The 1991-nt window shown below is 62.2% G+C and overlaps 1 protein-coding gene across 1 annotated transcript in view; it reads left to right on the forward strand.

Moving 5' to 3' along the window:
• Positions 1–1991, forward strand: part of PTPRE (protein tyrosine phosphatase, receptor type, E) — a 70423-nt gene that overhangs the window by 54830 nt on the left and 13602 nt on the right. Inside the window, exon 9 of the mRNA XM_014530149.1 lies at positions 1790–1909. Within this exon, the coding sequence (XP_014385635.1) occupies positions 1790–1909 (120 nt within the window). The remainder of the gene's footprint in view (positions 1–1789; positions 1910–1991) is intronic.

Raw genomic sequence — 1991 nt, forward strand, 5'->3', positions numbered from 1 at the left:
AGAGCAGCCCCCACCGCCCACAGGCGGTCGTTTCCTCTCTGCGTCACCCTGAGCCTCCTGCTGGGTGTCTCCGTGTCTGTGACTCGGACAGGCCTGCCTGGGTGTCCACGTCCCCGCTGCACATGAACTCATCTCTCAATCCAGTTCCCTTTTCTTGCGGCTTCTTCCACTTCTGCGGTGGCCCCGCGTCCACGCCCCGGCCCAGGGCTGCGAAACAGCTGCTGCCACCTCCTGAGCTGCCATGGAGGGAGGGCCGGCGTAAAGGGGGTGGCTTAGGAGGTCTCGGGTGAGGACCTCACAGGAGCCTGGGGGCAGGCGCCGCCCGAGGGCCCAGGGACGGCCTCTCCCAGCAAGAAGCTCGGTGGGTCCCAGGGGCCCAGGAGGCTGAGCCGGGCCCAATCCAGGGCCTTGGGGGCTGGCTTCTCCCGGCCGCTTTGGGGACACCCCGGGCCGGATGTGGAAGGGACGTTGTCCCGTGGGTGTCATAACACAGGCTCGGGCTCTGGTAAACACCAGGGGCCTCTGAGAGGTGATGATTCCTCATGAGGCCCCCGCTGGCCACCCCCGGGCCGTTTCCGGGACAGGCTGTCCCTGCTCAGGAGGCTGCGACTCCAGAGGTGGTGCTGCCGGACCTGCGCCCCTCGTGGGTCCTGCTCGGGCCTTACCGCTGGGTGGGTGCCGGTGCCCAGGCTGCCTCCTCCGGAAGCTGTGTGGGACCTTGTAGCTGGGAGGGAGGGAGGGACGGATTGGCCTCTTAGCCACGTGGCCAGGCCCTGGGTGGCCATCAGCCCTGTCCTCAGGGAACGGCATGAAGTGACCAGCCCCTCCCCTCCGCTGCAGGCCCATTCCTCAGCCAGCAGAGCTGGGCAGGGCCCCGTGCTGCACGTGGGAACAGTTTGGGGGCACAGTCCCAGGGGTTGGGTGCGGACCCGAGGCCTGGGGGCCCCTGTGGCAGGTTCCCGGCCCTGCAGGGCATGGGCTCAGCAAGAGGGTTCAGTAGATGTTGGTCTGGTGAATGGATGAATGTGTCCGGGCATGGGCGTCAGCAAGGCCCACTTACAGGCTCAGGGCTACTCTGGGCAGCTGCCTGGCCTCAGTTTCCCCGTTATAAGCAGACACTTCCCCGTGTTCTTTTTTAAAATTTTACTTATTGCCCTAACCGGTTTGGCTCAGTGGATAGAGCGTCGGCCTGCGGACTCAAGGGTCCCCGGTTCGATTCCGGTCAAGGGCATGTACCTTGGTTGCGGGCACATCCCCAGTGGGGGGTGTGCAGGAGGCAGCTGATCGATGTTTCTCTCTCATCGATGTTTCTAGCTCTCTATCCCTCTCCCTTCCTCTCTGTAAAAAAATCACTAAAATATATTTTAAAAAATTTTACTTATTGATTTGAGAGAGAGAGAGGAAAGCAGAGAGAGAGAGAGATCATTTGTTGTTCCACTTGTTTATTCATTGATTGCTTGTGTGCGCCCTGACCCAGATCAAACTCACAACCTTGGTTTGTCAGGACGGTGTTCCAAACCACTGAGCCGCCCAGCCAGGGCCTGCCCTGCTCTTTCCCGCTGCAGGAAGCTGCCAGTCTGTTCTCCTAGGTCCCGGGGCAGGGCTGGCGGGGAGGAGAGACGCTGCCCAGGAAAGGTGGTGACATGGAAGGTGCTGCCGGTCAGCCACACCCGGGAGCAGGTCAGAGGCCAGAGTGGGCGTGGCCACTGCCAGCGCAGGGGTTTGAGGTGTTTAGACTCTGGGAGCCGGTGAAGGCGCCCACAGGCCTGTGTGCTTTCAATCCCTGCAGGAGAAGTGCTTTCAGTACTGGCCAGACCAGGGCTGCTGGACCTACGGACACATCCGCGTGTGCGTGGAGGACTGCGTGGTGCTGGTGGACTACACCGTCCGCAAGTTCTGCATCCAGTCGGTAAGCGGGAGGGCAGGCGGCTCTCGGCGGGGGTGTCCAGAGCACAGGGGGCCTGTGATTCATAACAGACAGAGCTTCACCC

Source organism: Myotis brandtii, unplaced genomic scaffold, assembly GCF_000412655.1.
Source record: "Myotis brandtii unplaced genomic scaffold, ASM41265v1 scaffold725, whole genome shotgun sequence".
NCBI lineage: Eukaryota > Metazoa > Chordata > Mammalia > Chiroptera > Vespertilionidae > Myotis > Myotis brandtii.